We start from the raw sequence: 15,590 nt of genomic DNA, 5'->3' as shown, positions 1-15,590 counted from the left end.
TTAACTTAATAGCCTCCCCAACATATTAGGAAAAAGTAAAAAGTAATAAAAGACAACAAATTTAAGAAGCAAGTTTTTTCTTCAATAGCTCAAAATTTAGATGGTCATATGTACATTTCACAAATCACATACAAACATTGTCACTACCAATGTCTCCATAAAGGAAGGTATGCTGAAATTACTTGGTAACACATTTGAGTCCTGAGCAGGAAGTCGAGACTGTGACAAACATAATAGGTTGTTCTCTGACTGCGATGAGGAAAAACCAGATGTGGATCTAAGCGGCATTCATTTAAACCAATTTCGGAACCCATTGAAGAGTCTGAGAGCTTTCAGCTCACCAGATCGTATTTCTCTTAGGTTCCTCCTCAGTATCTACATTTTCGCAACATTGAGCATAATCAGACAATCATGTGGCAGAAATAGCAAACAACTCGTAACTGAAGCTTCAAATATACTATGATTCCTTCAGTGAGGGGGGCGGATTAGTATTGTAATTGAGTATTTCGTATTTTTCATTTCTTAGAGGGGTTAGCGGGGGCAGCAGTGCAGCAGTCCCCTGCGAGCCCCCCTTAGCTCCATTTATGCTACTCTTTTTTACATAAATCAAAATTTTAACTACAAATGCATAAAGAACGTATATAATATGGAGTATAAGTAAGAAGTCATACATATTGCGTACGGTAAAGTATTCTCCTCTCACTGTTACACAAGTCTACTGCTAGCTGCTTTAGGAACAGTCTCCGATTTAGTTGCTTGGGCGATGTCACGTCTAAATCCATCAATCCACTTTCCTGTTCAAGGAGGAATTGCATGTCATTTGGCAATTGGAAATCAGTTGCTGGTGTATATCTCATAAATTTTAAGACCATTGTCTCAGACGGGTCTCAAACGCGAGATCAATACAGCGTACTCCTTATTTAGTGTTATTCAGTTGGTCTGACATGTAAGAATGTCTCATATAAGTTTTTTTTTTACTCTCATGTGACTTGTGTTATGTTCTCCCACTACACTAAATCAGACTGAATATTGATAGAAGTAGATTTCGTACCTGCAAGAATTTAGAATACTTCGCGATGGTTGCTTCACACGTATCTAATATGAATTGTAAGGCTTCCTCATCTAATTCAGGGTATCTCAGATTCTTCTGGGCCTTTGTTTCATTAGATGCTGCAGAAGCCATCTGAATTTGCAACTCAATTAGACGCAGAGGCACACGACACGTTTCCAATGAGTTTTGTACGAGACGGTTTTACTTAAAAATATAATTGAGCGGTTGGTAGGACATAAGTTTAAGTTCAGTTGCCATTGTTGAACTAAGAAGGATATAGTTACCTCATCAAACATGTTCAGCATGTCTGGAGGACTGACTACCAAGTAAGCGTATGCCATCATCTCCACCGGCCAGCCGGTCACTCGCAGAGGAAAACGATGAGACCTGTTGAAATTCTTAATAAGAAGCTGACCATATTGCATTACAGAGAAATCTCATACTCTCTAAAGCATGGCTTAGAATTAGAAGACTTGATTACCAATTGGGACTTTAAAGATCGAGCATAACTCGTCTTACCAAATAAGTATACCACAACAACAACATCAGAGCCTTAATCCCAAAATGATTTGGGGTAGGCTGACATGAATCATCCTTTCGAACCGTCCATGGGTGAACGCACGCCTCAAAATGCGAATAAAAAGGGAGAATGAAAAACAAAAGGGAAGAACGAAAATGTAATGAAAAGTCAAGGTAAACTTAGGGGTTTTAAAATCAGATTCCGGATTTCTTTTATAAAAACTTAAAATTTAAACCGTGAGAAAAGATTAAAACGGTTTTAAAACCCGAAATAGAAGTAAGGATCCGAAATGCCTTAAAAGTAAACCAAGTAAAATCTATAAGAAAGTGGTTGGTAAAAAAGTGTAATAAAGGAGAGAAGAATTAGAGGAAGACCGAGACAGACATGATTGAGAGTGATCTTACCAAATAAGTATATAACCCATAAATTTGGATACGGTATATTTTCTTTATTGGTAAACTTCCACATTTGAGTCATCACTTAGTATCAATCAATGTACTAGAAACTTACCCTGACAAACCATGCTTCTTGAGAACTTCAAGCTTCTCCTTGTAACATTTGTCGGATTTGTCAAGTGACAACGACAACTCAGCAGAATCCGAAGGATTAGTTCCTTCTTTGGGAACAAAACCATATGACAACAGTAACTCTCCATTAGACTTCTTTCCATATGATATGAAGACCTGGCAAAACGGGAATACAATATTTGTCAAATCTTATCGGTCCATTGGGAAAATGTACTGTACTAACTACTACTGTGCGAACCTCGGAACTTAAGCTATACTTGTTAGGACATCTAAATAAAAGGTTGAAATTTTTCTCCTTTGTAATAAAAAAAGCTCGAGTAAAACAGCCTGCAGCAAAGTGCAGTAGTGAACAGATGTTCTTGCCTTCCACTAGCAACAAAGGAAAACTGTACAGGGTTAATCGTAGAAAAATCCTTTTATTCGTCTTTTTGCTTACAACCCCTACTTAACAAAGGAAATCTGTGAGCTACTTGGGAGCTGACTTGCATTTACGATAGCTAAGAGCTACGTAATCTAAAAGCCTAATCTACCTGAGCTATGATTCCACAGCGCATGCACTTATTGATGCAGACATGAAATATAACATGTCGTAGCCTTCATTTACCTGCTCACCTGGCTGGTATTGACGGTCAGTTGTGAAGACGATTCCCTTTGACGACTTATCATAATCCAAAAATGTTTCCACCTTTATCAGAAAAACAAACAAAACAACATAATTTGACTACGGCTTACATTCGAAGAACTTGTGATGCAAATAAATATGAAGCCGATGTAGTGAACAATGTTTGAGCTTTTTTAGGAAGAGATTAAGTACCTCGCAATTATGGTTTAACATATCAGCCCATGGTACCAATGCTACTTTACCATCCATTGAAGGCAATCTAACCTGCATTTTGAAGAATAAATACCATGTTATTTTATGAAACAAACATTCTTCTGGCAACAAATTAGAGCTAGTGTGCTAGGAAGCCGAACAAAAAACCAATATTAGTTGAGGGAGCCAGGAATAAGTTGCTATGCATTGCAGATTTGCAGAGAGAAATTTTCTGAGCGGTGGTGGCAGCAGTGGCAATGGCTATATCATAGTAAGGCAGTGATTAGTAACTTCTTACCGGGTATTTCAGGACCTAGACATACAAGTATACCACTACTTTATTTCTACTTTATTTCTAATAAAGCTCACCTCTAGCCTAACAGGCTAACAGTATTACAGTACCATGAATGTCATCACATAACTCATAAGAAAGGTGAAAATCTAGGCTTTCTTTATGATGCTGCTATCACGGAAAAATCAGATATGCGGCTTACCAATCGTGAAAAGAGGATGCCAAATGACCAGTTGAACGTCTCCATATTAAACACCTGCAGTTGCGGAAGTGAACACTAATTATATTATGGGAAGATTAAAATTTCATGCTAGGTGTGAATATGCATTCATAGATTTTAACGGATATTTAAAAATTCTCTTAAGACATTAAGGAACTTTCGTACTCCGTATTAAACAGTTACTTTCAGCTAAAGCAAAGAATGCTTCCACATAAGCTGATAGAGTGTAAAAGGGCAAAGGTCAGCCTATATCATGACCTCAGAAACAACTAATTTCAATAACTACCGCTATGACACCTTTGTAAGAACAGAACAACCTCAGAAACTAATGCATGAATATCAATCTGGCCACCAAGATGCAGTAAAGTTCTGAAAATTTGAATAAGAACTGTGTGCATACGTTTATAATCGCACAGCAACTTAATTGTTACTGAAATATAACATGCATATTATCCATTGGAATGTGAGATAGGGCAACTTGCGTGATATTGAGTTACATAACCACCTTCTCACATACATTTCACTTTCTCTATCCATTGTGCAGAGCCTACAATGTCTACATAGCGGCCTATCCCTAATGGCGGCCAATCCCTTTATTTGTCAATTTACATACAAGTAAATGTGTAGATACCCTTGGTTATACAATACCAGCGTTGAAGTTTGAACATACAAAATTAAACCAGACACTCCAGCAGATAAATTAACATTGGCATATCGTGGAAACAGGTCCTAAAAATCATAAGAGAAAATGAGAAGTACATACATCCTCTGGAAATAAATCTGGGTGTTTTGAGAAGATCCTGCGTTTTAAATCATTGTATCTGCAAAAGCAAAGGAATCAATTATCAATCAATTAGTGAACATTATATTACAGTCAAAAAACATGACCTCCGTTGACCTGATAAATAAGTTGAGAAATTTCAACAAAAAACGAGGCTTACGTTCCACTAACATCATTGCTCCTTTCAATTGCTCTTTCTCTAATCTGTGATGCTTCCAAATATCTATCCAGTTCTGACCGTGTCCTGAAACAACATAGAACAGCTGTAGGCTATGTTACTTCAACTCTTCCATTTTGGGGCCATACCCATGTCACCATGTCCAATACGATACTCAAGGATATGAATACGAAATCCAAATCTGACACTTGCCAATACAACACTTCTCCGAACAGAGATAGAAAGGGAGGCTTGCATGACAAAAGTAGTGAAAGGGATTGGTAGTTTGGTACGTAAGGCCGCTATAGACATAGAGTACGATTTTGACACATTTAAGCCATATGTCTCAAACAAGCCTCTGTTTCACTTTAATTCTTAAAACTAAATATTTCATTTTTTGATTAATCATCAAATTTGAAGGTGTGTTACTGCATTCCCATATTTGTGTCCTTATTTTATGACAAAGTTTACGTGTGTCAAAAATTGAGACAGTGTGAATCCTACACTTTGAATATACCCCATGCCCGACACTCATACTCGAGACAGCATAACTAACATAGGCTGCACGAGAAGACAGTGAGAGTACACACTAAATGGGGAAAATGTTAAAAAAAATCAAACACTCCAATAAAAAATTTATAGAATAAACAAATGGTTGAGAGAATTCACGCGCGGCCACCAGCTTTCCAAAACATCCATGCTGTTGCGCCTAGCGCAACGGCTCCAGGCGCAAGTGGGTGGCAAAGTACGATTTTACCAATCTAAATCAAGCAGGTTTACATGAAGAAGATTGGCAGGTAGGAGAAGAAACCGACTCCACCCGTCACACTATGGGAGCTGGCGCACTAGTGACTAAAAACAACAGAAGCAAACATACCAGTACAAAAGGGAATAAGGCTGTTGAGGCAAGGCTGAAATATAGTTGTTCCACCTCGAAGAAGTCTTAGCACTTGCTTCACTTATAAGGTATGTTGCAAGCAGCGGCCAGTCAGGAACAGAATTCTTCTTCAATACTAGTCCAGCCTCAGGACAGGTCCACTCCTGATACCGAAAATAAAGAAATGCTTCAGGTTAAACAAGCTAGTGCAAGTGATAATCCGTATCTCTTTCAAAATCCATTCTAGCCAACTGTAACATGGCAAACACAGAACAAAACCTATTGAATGCCTAACTAGAGTACCATTATGCTTAGCCTTAAATACGGTGCCAATATGCACCACCCTGTCATATGAATGCTTCCAGCAGAAGGCAGATTGACCTCCTCACCCCCACCCAACGAAGGGAAAAAAATCATATCTTGATGACGTACTTTTGAGTGTATTTAAGCACTAACCAGTAATAACCCATTGTATAAAGGGGGGGGGGGGGAAGAATGGAGTGAGCAGAAAGTGAGCTATACAACATCCTATATCTTGAAAACAATTAAGGGGGCAGGAGGAGGAGGAGGAGGGGAATAAAGGGAACCATTTTTTGCTACATTGTTGTAAGCCAAATCCTCCCCATGTGGCCAAAACCCTTGTCACCTCGTGTAAAGGTGACAAATTTCGAAATGAGGTAATATCAAAGCTCCTTTCAATAGACACATACATAACAAAATACAAACAACACTCAACCAAGAGGAGAGATCACCTATTCCTATCCTACATCTCAATCACACCACCTAAATCGAAACAAAGTCTACCACAATATTCATCTCAATTCTCAATGGAATAACATTGAGCAATGGCCAACCGATATATAGTGGCGAAACTAAGGGGGATACCACAATATCTACCTCAATTCTCAATGCAACTAACCCTAAACACATAAAATTGAGCAAATTGGCAACCCCAACATACAGTATTACAATCGTAAACAAATGAATGGGACGGAGGGAAGCTAAAATCTCCAACTTTTTTTTCTAGTTTACTTTATTCCATTAACAATTCCCAAAAATCCCCGTCTCATAACTATAAATCCTGGTTCCGCCACTTCCCACATAAGAGTACACTCCCTCCGTCCTACTCATTTGTTTAACTTTAATTAAAATACCCCTCCACTCTCACAAACAATAAAAAGGTAAACAAATAATTGGGACGGAGGGGAGTATATAATAAACAATAACAATAAATGAGGTGCACAAGCATTAAAAAGCCATAATAATTTAAAAAGACGGAGAAATTACGGAATCAGGAGTGATAACAAGTTCAGGAGGAACAAAAAGAAGCTTTTCCCCTTTCCTAACATTATTAACAGCAACAAGACCTCTTTCACCAACTTCAACTTTCTCAATTCTCAATTTTTGCACAGGAAGTCCAGAACTTGACAACCATTTCTGCAATGCTTCAGCATTCTCTAACGAATCGGCATCGCAACCCCATCGAATTGGAGATACCATTGTTGTTGTTGATGATGATGATGATGTTGTGTCATTTGATGTCGTGGAAGTTGTTGAACAGAGGAATTTAATGGGTTTTTTGTGGAAGTTTAAGGTTTTGTAATGGAGTTTGGAGGTATGGAGGTGTGGGTTGATGAATGATGGAAATGGGGTTGTTTTCATTAGTTGGAAGCTTGAGGTTTCTGCCATGGCCACACTGGAGAAGAAAGTGTGGTGGAGAATGATGAGGAGTTGAAGATTGCATGGGTTATCCAACTTTATCGACTTAATTGCGGATTCGGTGGGTCAATTTGATCGGGTTTGGGTTGGGTCCAGTTAGAGTTGGCAATCAGCACGGGCTGATCCGGCCCGTCTTAGCTCGACCCATCCTTGGCCTGCTGTTGGCCCGGGTCCTAAAATTCCAGACCGGCCCGCCTTAGATTGGGCCCTGGCCCGGGTCAAGCATATTCCAGCAGGCTCGGCCAAGCCGTCCTCCCCCTGGCCTCCCCCGGGTCTAACCAGGAGAGCACGGCCCGGGTCAGTTTCGTTTTGCAAGAATGTGGGTTGGGTCAGGCCATTTTTGGTCAATTACTATCAAGCCATTTAGTGACAGATTGGTGTGCAATAAGCCAATAATAAATGTTCGAATCGTGTACTAATTGAGTTATTTGCACGGGTCAATTTTTTCAGGTCTGGTGGCTCCTAAAGACTTTGTAAAACGGGTTTAATAGACCTAGTTTGGGTTATTTGTATAAGTTATAAAACATACTTTGTTATGATAAGGAACATTATTCTTTTCAAACCCGCTGAAAGTAGTAATCTATAGGCGATTAGGGACACTGATTAATGGCGGATTTAGAGGGCTAGAAAGTATTTAATGTAGGTTGTTTCATTTGTAATTCGTCTCCACTAACGATAAATCCGTCCTTGAAGTATTTTTCATGTGTTTAATAGAGTTGTAGACTATTTTTACATGGCCAATTAAGGACGTGCGCCTCCTCTCTTGACGGGGTTTGAAAGATTATGAATCTCTCTATCTTCTTATCATCCTGTAAAAAATAAATGAAATAGATTGATCGTACCCATTAGAGAGACGAGGTACAAATGTACAATCATTCATATATTACAAAATGAGGTACTCTATGTGCTTAGTACTCAAATATCACACACGTGACTCACACAGTCACATACATTCGTGTCTCAGTGACTATGTAGTTGTTTTGGACCGTCTTAACTTCAGATCTCTCACTTATCAAATTTGATTATTTAACTATAAGAACATTACACCCATCTTAAAACATGATGAAATAATGCTTGGATTGCCTACCTGCATGCCTCTTTCTACATGATCAACTTCCTACTAATAATAAACTGCAACTACCCTGATTCCTGCAATGTTACAATAGTATATATATAGACGACCTCCGAAACACGATTAGTCGACTAATATCGACATTATTCAGTAACCATGTCTAAGCAGAAGAATTATTAAGCAGATAGATATGAGAAGACGCGGGACTTTGTTCAGGAATGTTGTTGCTGAAGTAGCCGGACTTGGCGGTCCAACACCGAACACTGTCGAAACATTCTGATTTGTTGTGTCTAACACTGATGAACTTGTGCTGCAACATCATAAATTAAAGCAATTAGTTCAAGGATTTATAAATACATTAATTTCTTTAATTTTCAGATTAGGTGAACAATGTTCAATGTTGATGTATGTACCTTGTTGATGGATACTTGCATGCTTGTGAACCTGAAATAGTAACCACTTAATTAAGACTGACTTACATACGGTTAAAATAGAGGTGAGAATAAAACAAGGTTGTAAATCCTTGACAGAGGTCTCTTGTAATTACTTTGAAAAGATCGAGCACTATTTTTGTAAATACTTTCTCTTTAAATCCTAATTAAGAAAAAAAATTCTAAGCTAAAACGGTTTTAAGCAACGCCAACTTTTTAATATGATGAAAATTATTTCATATATACAAATACAAGTAACATGACTATCATATCATTATATCAACAAGCATAGACTTGTTCGACACAGGTCAGGTTTGGATCAGGCCGATGCAAGGTCATTTCAAAAAAGTTCATGTAAATATTCAGAGCTTAAACGGTACTTAATTCAGTCTCATGTCGATATTATTTTAGATCGGTTTTGCTAATGTGCGTTCCTAGGGCACTCATTAATAATCTCCAATTTCTCATAATATATTTCGTGAATTTTTCTTTAATTTATATTTGTATTCCTATAGTCCTGTACATGTTACCAAAGTCCGTATGCCCTAAGAAGTAAGAACATATGCACGTTAGAAAAACTGTTAAAAACGATTTGTTGAAACTACCTAGCAATTAGAGTTAGTTAATGAACAGGAAAAGGCAACAAAGCATTCTACCGAAAGTTGGTAAAGCTTAGTAGCGTTGATTACTACTTTAACAAAAGTTTAGCACACCTCTATATGATTTGACTCTAAAGATTAATTAATTTATTTATATCCCGTAAACTAAAATAAAACAATGTTTTGCTTTACGTTACATGACTAATCTTTATCTAACTTCATAGTCACAAACCAGTCTTTAATTAAGTTCAAAATTCCTAACCATATAATATAATACGATTAATCTATGAGCGCTTAGATCAATTGATAAGGTTTGTTTTAGCTTCAATAGAGGTCTTAGATTATGTCATGGAAGGTGATAGACAATGTTAAAACTCATGAGGGAGAGCTCTACGGCTCTACCGCTCCTATAGTTCTACTCAGCTGGAATCCAAATTAAATCGAATGGTATACACTAAAAAAAAAGTAAATTAAAATAATACGATTAATTAGTCCTTTATCTCCTTAATTACGACCCATTGTCAAAACGGGCACATGCATGTCAATCAACTATTGAGAAAACAAGAATTTGTGATTGGATTAAGCAAGTGGAATCTTTATATTCTAATATAATCCATAATCTTAATGACAATTATACTTGTTAATCAACATCTTGGATACTAAAGTCATGATTTGTTTCGTTTTAAGGGTTACACTAGCCGCCTAGCACGTGTCATACGTCAAAAGGCAATAGTCATGCTAGTTCTTAGGCTAGTAGGGATGGCAATAGTGACTCGAGTCGGTTTTGGATCAGGTTATTAACTGATTGATCGTAAAAAAATTATTAATTAACAATTTAATTACTTGTATATATTATACGAGTATTATTTTACGTTTTATTTTTACATGCAGGTGTATATGACACATATTATCATAAAAATAACATTTCCAACGTCGTAAAGACATATTCATAATTTCATAGTCGATACTTAGGGGCCAATTATTTGGCCTTTACTATATTCTACCATAATCCAGAACTAAAATAGAGCAACATGAAAAATAAAAGTAGAAAGTGTAAGAAACATACTTGGATCAGTGTTGGTAATAACAGCAGTGCCACCAAAATTACAACTATTAGGTATAGGATTTTTTTGATAATAATTATTGAATGCATAAGAAGCATGATCAATAAGAGTATTAGGGTTATAACATGTTGCACCAGGTTGTATATTAGAACAATCTGCACCACCTTTTCCACAAGCATAATCTAATGCTGTCTGTAATGCTAATTTTCCTGCAGCTTGGCTCGCGATACACCAGCTTGCACCGGTATTCACCGGTGCTGATGGGGTTGGTGTCGCGAATGGAACCCATGTTGTCGGTTTTGGTTCTTCGTGGTGGATCGAGTTTGGGTTTAGTATTGGTGTTGTTGATGTTGGTGGGAGGTTTATTGTTGGGACTGTTGTTAGTGGTGTTGTTATGTCCCTTTGCACAATTGATGTTGCTGAAATCGGAAAAAATAAAATCATTAGTAAGTACTTAGAATTCCTTCCGTCTCGGTTATTTGTTTATCTTTTTTTTTTTTTTTGATGACGAGGGGGTTGAGTCCCTCCAGGTCCATGCATTCCCGCACCACCACATGGACCATGTAAGCCACCCCCTTCGGGGGCTGCAGTGGCCAAGTGATCATCGCCCCAGCTGGTAGTCGAATCTGGGACCTCTCAACTCCTGCATTTCTGCAAGCTTCAAGGTTTAACCCAGCTACCACTGGACTAACACCACTTGGTTAATTTGTTTATCTTTGATTTTGACACAAAGACCAAGTAATAAGGGAGACCAATTATTAGATGACATGTGGCCCAAATTGATCGTGCAACAGGATCAAATAGTCCATCCAAGACATTCTTAAAATAGAAAGGTAAACAATTGATTGAGACATCCAAAATAAAATAAATAAACAATTAATGTTGCTGAAATTGGAAAAAAAAAAATCATTAGTTTGAGACCGGACCAAAAAAAAAACATTTTTGGGCTGGGCTGTCTTGAGGACCCAAGCCCAACAAAAAGTCAAACACGAATGTCTTCGGGAAAAATATGAATCAGCAACTCTTTTATGGGACCTGTCTTATCAAAAGACAGACATAGTAAGGAGTAGCTTAATACTTGGTACTTCATACATGGAAATCACATGCTCAATTTGAAGTACTAACAGAACATTCTCTTGCAGCTTTTGACATAGTAAAAGTTTCCAACATAATAATGACAAACATAATAACAAAGAAAGTTGGATATATAACTATTTATACTAATAAAACAGGATGCTTAAGCCAATTTATAGCATAATAGCAGTAAATAATAAGTATATCGGTAATTTTACTTCTTACGTCTCAATCATTTGTTTACCTTTAGTTAAAATACTGCTCGCAAAGAGTAAAGAAATGTAAATAAATGATTGAATAGAAGAAGTAACTGATAAAATCATATGTAGCATGCATGCAAAGCCATGTTACATATCATTAGCTGTTTTAATGTAAAACCGTCTTACCTGAGCAGAAGAAAAGGCAGAGAAATAATAATGAAGCAAAGTTGTATAATAATAAGACACTTTTATGAGTTTTACCCATCTCAATTACCAATGTAATTATATTAGGAATGTCGAGTATACAAGTATTATTATATATAGGGGTGCAAATTTAAGTGTAAGAAATGGTTTGAAATTTCAAAAAAACAAGGAGGAAAAAGAAAGAGAGAAGAATGAAAAGGAAAGGTATGAGAGTTTGAGAGTGGAGAACAATGTGGTGTGTGTAGCATGTGGGATAGTAGTCTAAGGGAGAAGAAGAGGAAGAAATTAGAAAAAGAAGGTAAAAAAGTATGAATTGTTTGTAATTTAAGTGATGTTAGTAATGATGACCATTATCTTCTTTTTTGATCTCTAATCTTTTTCTTTTTGTTTCTTTGGGATTGTTTATAAAAGTATGAAGAAATAATAGTCTTAAGATGTGAAATTTGATTAGCCTAGACATAAATTCATGGGATAATGTAGTGACAACTTGTTGTAGATTGGATGTATCCATATATAGAGTACTATTTTTCGGGTCATCGGGTGGAAATAGTATCGGGATTTGAGCATTTGGATGAGCAGTTACTGAGTTTAACGTTCAGTTAGAAGTCTCGGTATTTGAAAATGCAACTACCAGCTGGGGCGATGATCACTTGGCCACTGCAGCCCCGAAAGGGGTGGCTTACATGGTCCATGTGTTGATGCGGGAATGCATGGGTCCGGGGGGCTCAACCCCCTCGTCATTAAAAAAAAAAAAAAAAAAATGCAACTACGTGAATCATATTAAAGAGAAGTTGGGCAGTGGTGTGTTAGGGGGCTCGGTCATCCATGCTGGTTGTTGAAAACATTTGAAATATAGTTACAAGTTTCATTTTTTTCCTCAATTCTACCTTAGTTTACGTTTGATTACTGCTGGCATAATGAAAGTCATGAAAAATAAGAAAGAGAATCCAAATTAATATCCATGCAATAATCTCATTGTAATTTTTTCCTTCTCTAAATCAGATAAATTCATATTTGAAAAAGGTAACGGTCTTTTAAATTGGAAATTAATACTATTTGCCTTTGAAATATTTTCGTCTCCTAACTAAAAATCCTATTTACAATACATATAGGTGTTTTCGGCATATTATTTAGTAAAATCTTGTAGGAAAAATGAAGAAATATACTTTTATGCTTCATTGCTTTGGATTGTTGTGGATGCATGGCCATGTTTTGTGCCTAGTATTTGAGGATGAAAAGGCATAAAAGTAATGTAGCGCCGATGCCGCAGTCTGAGGAGTCAAGATTGTGTGCACCCAAAGTCCATAGAATAGGTAAGGAAATTTAGTCAAAAGGTCTAATTTCTTTATTAATTCACTTTATTAATTAACGATCCATTTTGAGAGGTCACAGGCGTGTGACGGTCATAAGGGAGACTTACTACAGTATACGCGCTTTGTTTGCACAATGGAGATCAGGGACGACAAAAAGGAAAACATCTGGACCGCTTGTTAATTTAACACTGATTATATCCGACTTGGTAATTATGTTAAAACATTTTATCACAATATTCTTGTTCTATAATCATCATAATAATCTAAGCCGAAAAGCAGGACGAGAGTATCAACATAGTCGCCTAGAGCTTACCGAGATCTTCCTAACTTAGGTCAAGTACCTTAACTTTCGCCTTATGATCACTAGATAATTAGACTCTTGGTGACATCAAGAATTGACATGCCTACGAGATTGATCGAAATCACTCTCTTCCAAGAACTCGAGATACCTTGTCATTTCAAGGTCCAAACATCACAAACCTCGTGTCGCACTTGCAACAACACAATGACAAGCACCCTTTTTTTAACCCTAAGATAACAACATTGTCATATTCACTAAGCCAATTGATCCCGGAAACTTCGTTCAGTTGCCAATCAATCGAAAATGAGACCGATGAGGTATAATCGAGCCGATTTGAGTTTGAGCTCGGGTTGGTTTGAAATCAGCTCGCAATTGAAACTCTCCAAGTTTAAAAATTTAAAGCTCAGAACCGGCTCAAGTTTAAATACAAAATTTTTAGTAATTACAATAAAAATAGAGTAACCCTACCTAATGCCACTCTAAAAACATTTAATAAAAATTTTAGCTATTAATTATAATACTCTCACATAATGGGTGTCGAAGTACATTTTGGGTGTGGCGTTATCAATTTCCTAAAAATATAATCATAAATGCTAAAAATAACATTTCAATAAGAATAAAAATAGTTACAAAATACTAAAACTGTGTAATAAAAAGAATAAAATGAGCCTAAATGAACATCTGAATCGAGCTCTGTTAAGCTCAGAATCAACTCTAATTTGGCCATGCTCGGCTCAGAATAAGGTTTGATCGATTTCGAGTCCAGCATTGAGCCTCTTGGATGGACCCTCTCACACTATACAACAACAACAACATCAGAGCCTTAATCCCAAAATGATTTGGGGTCGGCTGACATGAATCATCTTTTCGAACCGTCCATGGGTGAACGCACGCCTCAAAATGCGAATAAAAAAAGGGAAGGTGAAAAACAAAAAGGAAGAACGAAAATGTAATGGAAAGTCAAGGTGAACTTAGGGGTTTTTAAATCGAATTCCGTCTTTCTTTTATAAAAACTTAAAATTTAAATCGAGAGAAAAAAATTAAAACGATTTTTAAAAATCGAAACAGAGTTAAGGATCCGGAATGAACCAGGTAAAATCTATAAGAAAGTGGTTGGTGAAAAAGTGTAATAAAGAGGAGAAAAATAAATAAATTAATTTCTTTAAACTAAATAAAAAAACACTAAATCTGTCAAAAAACATCAAATACTATCCTTTCCCTCCATTGTGCCCTCTCCGTCACTATACTCTCCTCAAGCCCTAGAACTCTCATATCGTGCTCTATCACTCTCAACCATGTCTGTCTCGGTCTTCCTCTGCCTCTAGGGACCTTTTCTGTTCTCCAAGTCTTCAGCCTCCTAACTGGTGCGTCCATAGGTCTCCTTCTCACATGGCCCTTTAATTGCGAATTATTCGATTAAATCGGAATGAATTGTCTCGAAATGAAAATTGATGACTTAATTTGATCACTTACGTTATAGGACTGTAAATGATCTGAGTCGGCTTTTGTAGAGCCCTTAGTTATAGACGATAACTATCCGTCTATAACTAAAGACGGGCCAAGTAACATACCATATTACACATAAGACAAACAACAACTTGTGTGGTGGGGCCCAAAAATGTTACCACTTTAAGGGTATTTGACCCGTCTCTTGCTATATCCGTCTATAGCAATACTAGCTGATAAATATTAAGGATGGAATAATGAAATGTTCATATGGTAGTAAGTGGGCTATGCTTGATATGCTGCTTGCGTGTGATTGAATGACTTTAATAATAGGAATATTTATAATAGTTGACCCTCAACCATCACCTTAAGGTTTTGGTTGAGATGTTTCATCTATCAATTAATGCACAAGCCTCTTGGTTCTAAGTATGTGTTTGGCCTAGCTTGTAAAATTGTTTTTGGACTTAAAAACACTTTTTGGCCAAACACTTCATTTTTTAAAAGTTAAAAAAAAATTCTCAAAAGCTAAAAATCCATTTTTTTGCCCACAAAATTAGAAGCATCAATTTGTTGCTTCTATTTTTGAAAAACACTTTTACCAAATTAAGCTCAAAAACCAAAAACTCATTTTTGAAAATTCAGGCCAAACATGCTCTAAATCTTGTTTTATGTTATTATAGGGTGAATTGATAAAAATACCCTTTATGACTTTATGTAACGAAACTTGAAAATTACACCCCTTTATGTTTTTTCTTAAAAATTACACCAAAAAACCACCATTCCCTTCAAAGTTGATACCACTCTCATTATCCAGCCCAAAAAAATGTGAACTAACCATTTTACCCCTGGCTTATGTACTCCCTAAACCATATCATCAGTCTAACTTCTTTCCTTTTACTCTCACTTCACAGTTTACTTCTCACTTTTC

The 15,590-nt window shown here is 36.7% G+C and overlaps 2 protein-coding genes across 2 annotated transcripts; both read right to left on the bottom strand.

Moving 5' to 3' along the window:
• Positions 1-60: 60 nt before the first annotated feature.
• Positions 61-6,978, bottom strand: LOC141610728 (ribulose-1,5 bisphosphate carboxylase/oxygenase large subunit N-methyltransferase, chloroplastic). Its single transcript, XM_074428971.1, has 12 exons — positions 6,527-6,978; positions 5,240-5,403; positions 4,366-4,449; positions 4,188-4,245; positions 3,407-3,460; positions 2,913-2,984; positions 2,703-2,783; positions 2,082-2,254; positions 1,336-1,438; positions 1,052-1,183; positions 672-794; positions 61-375 (listed from the first exon to the last, which is right to left on the bottom strand). Exons 1-12 carry the CDS (start codon positions 6,926-6,928, stop codon positions 289-291), a joined length of 1,533 nt encoding a protein of 510 aa, XP_074285072.1. The 5' UTR covers positions 6,929-6,978; the 3' UTR covers positions 61-288.
• An 847-nt stretch (positions 6,979-7,825) lies between these two features.
• LOC141612650 (glucan endo-1,3-beta-glucosidase 4-like) lies at positions 7,826-11,737 on the bottom strand. Its single transcript, XM_074431459.1, has 4 exons — positions 11,585-11,737; positions 10,127-10,543; positions 8,444-8,474; positions 7,826-8,340 (listed from the first exon to the last, which is right to left on the bottom strand). The coding sequence occupies exons 1-4, from the start codon at positions 11,661-11,663 to the stop codon at positions 8,178-8,180; spliced, it is 690 nt and encodes a 229-aa protein (XP_074287560.1). The 5' UTR covers positions 11,664-11,737; the 3' UTR covers positions 7,826-8,177.
• Between the last annotated feature and the right edge of the window lie 3,853 nt (positions 11,738-15,590).

This window comes from Silene latifolia, chromosome 11 (genome assembly GCF_048544455.1).
Source record: "Silene latifolia isolate original U9 population chromosome 11, ASM4854445v1, whole genome shotgun sequence".
NCBI classification, from domain to species: domain Eukaryota; kingdom Viridiplantae; phylum Streptophyta; class Magnoliopsida; order Caryophyllales; family Caryophyllaceae; genus Silene; species Silene latifolia.
This window is presented reverse-complemented; position numbering and strand designations above follow the sequence as displayed.